At 68.0% G+C, this 1,814-nt stretch overlaps 1 protein-coding gene across 1 annotated transcript in view; it reads right to left on the bottom strand.

The window, feature by feature from the left end:
- Window positions 1-36: 36 nt before the first annotated feature.
- APOF (apolipoprotein F) overlaps window positions 37-1,814 on the bottom strand; it is a 3,475-nt gene continuing 1,697 nt past the window's right edge. Inside the window, exons 2-3 of the mRNA XM_057388549.1 lie at window positions 1,496-1,636; window positions 37-817 (exon numbers count right to left, since the gene is read on the bottom strand). Of these exons, the coding sequence (XP_057244532.1) occupies window positions 60-817; window positions 1,496-1,636 (899 nt within the window). The 3' untranslated portion in view covers window positions 37-59. The remainder of the gene's footprint in view (window positions 818-1,495; window positions 1,637-1,814) is intronic.

Below are 1,814 nucleotides of genomic sequence, written 5' to 3'. Positions count from 1 at the left end.
TCTCCGTCCCCACCCCAAACACATCTCTGTCCACTGCCCCGCGTGCCCTTTTATTGCTGTCACACGATGACCACGGCGCCGCTGTGGGCAGTGGGCACGGCCGAGGGCTCTCCGGCCGCGGTGAAATACCCGACGAGCGCCCGCACYCCCGCCTTGAGCCCCGGCTGCAGCCCCATGTACACCCCCGCGGCCACCGGCCCCCCCAGCGCTCCGGCCAGCGCCCCCAGCCCCGTGTAGCCCAAATCTTCGGCCACCTCCAGCGCCCGCTCGGTCGCCGCGGCCTCGCAGCCCTGGAAGGCGAAATAAACGCTGGAGCCGAGGTTGTAGAAAACACCGGCGCCCGGTACCCAGCCCAGCACCCGGTGCGTTTCTCGCTCGCCCGGTGGGCTACACGCGTCCCCGTCCTCTCGCCGCCGCCGCCGCCGSACCGGGCACGGCCGGACCTTCCGGGATGCGCGGCCGGAGAATGGTGTGAGTGTCCGGAGCCGGGCGGGATGGACGCAGGAACCTCCCGGTTGTGCCAGTCCGAGGAGAAGCGCGGTCAGTGGCCGAGGGGCCGGAGTGTCCGGTAGCCGCGCCAGCCCTCGCAGCAGCGCAGCGGCCGTGGGGGTCCCCAGCTCTCCGGCCAACGCCAACGCCTCGGCTTCGGCCAGGGTGGCACAGCCGGACCYGCGCAGGGCTAGTGCCAGGGCGGCACGGGCAAGGCCACGGGGCAGCGGTGGCAACCGGGAGAAACCGGGGAGGGTGGACGGGAGGAGGGTCCGGCACTGGACATTTGGTGACCGCGGTGGGGTGGGGTCCGATAGCCCCCAGAGCTCTGCCAGCAGCGACCGGTCAGTGGCACCCGGGGGGTGGTCAGTGGCATCCAGGATTTGGCCAGCGGCACCCGGGACATGGTCAGTGGCACCCGGGGTGCGGTCAGCGGCACCCAGGATTTGGTCAGTGGCACCCAGGATTTGGTCAGTGGCACCCAGGATTTGGTCAGTGGCACCCGGGATTTGGTCAGTGGCATCCAGGGTGGGGTCAGTGGCACCCAGGATTTGGTCAGCGGCACCCAGGGTGTGGTCAGCGGCATCCAGGGTGTGGTCAGCGGCACCCAGGATTTGGTCAGTGGCACCCGGGACATGGTCAGTGGCACCCGGGATATGGTCAGTGGCACTCAGGATATGGTCAGTGGCACCCAGGGTGTGGTCAGCGGCACCCGGGGAGTGGTCAGCAGCACTCAGGATTTGGTCAGTGGCATCCAGGATTTGGTCAGCGGCACCCGGGGAGTGGTCAGTGACATCCGGGGTGTGGTCAGTGGCACCCAGGATTTGGTCAGTGGCACCCGGGGGGTGGTCAGTGGCACCCAGGATTTGGCCAGCAGCACCCAGGGTTTGGTCAGTGGCACCCAGGGTGTGGTCAGTGGCACCCGGGATATGGTCAGTGGCACCCGCGGTGTGGTCAGTGGCACCCAGGATTTGGTCAGCAGCACCCAGTGTCCACTCAGCAGCACCCAATGTCCGGTCACTGACACGCAGTGTCCGGTCACCATCAGCCGGCCCAGGGGTGATGCCGGACACGGCGATGGCGTGGCCGAGGATGAGGAGCGGGAGGAAGAGCAGAAGCCAGGCCATGGCGGCTGCTCCGGGAGGGTCTGTGGAGGCAGGAGAAGGGTCAGCCCCTGAGTGACCACAGCCCCCCAATAGTGACCACAGCCCCCCAATAGTGACCACAGCCCCCCAGAAGTGACCACAACCCTCCAGAAGTGACCACAACCTCCCGGTGGTGACCACAACTTTCCCGGTGACCACAGCCCCCCGGAGGTGACCACA

The sequence above is a fragment of the Malurus melanocephalus genome, unplaced genomic scaffold (genome assembly GCF_030028575.1).
Source record: "Malurus melanocephalus ecotype Western Australia unplaced genomic scaffold, MMel_1.1 scaffold_2094, whole genome shotgun sequence".
NCBI lineage: Eukaryota > Metazoa > Chordata > Aves > Passeriformes > Maluridae > Malurus > Malurus melanocephalus.
Note: the sequence above shows the minus strand (reverse complement) of the source record. Positions and strands in the feature narration are given on the sequence as shown.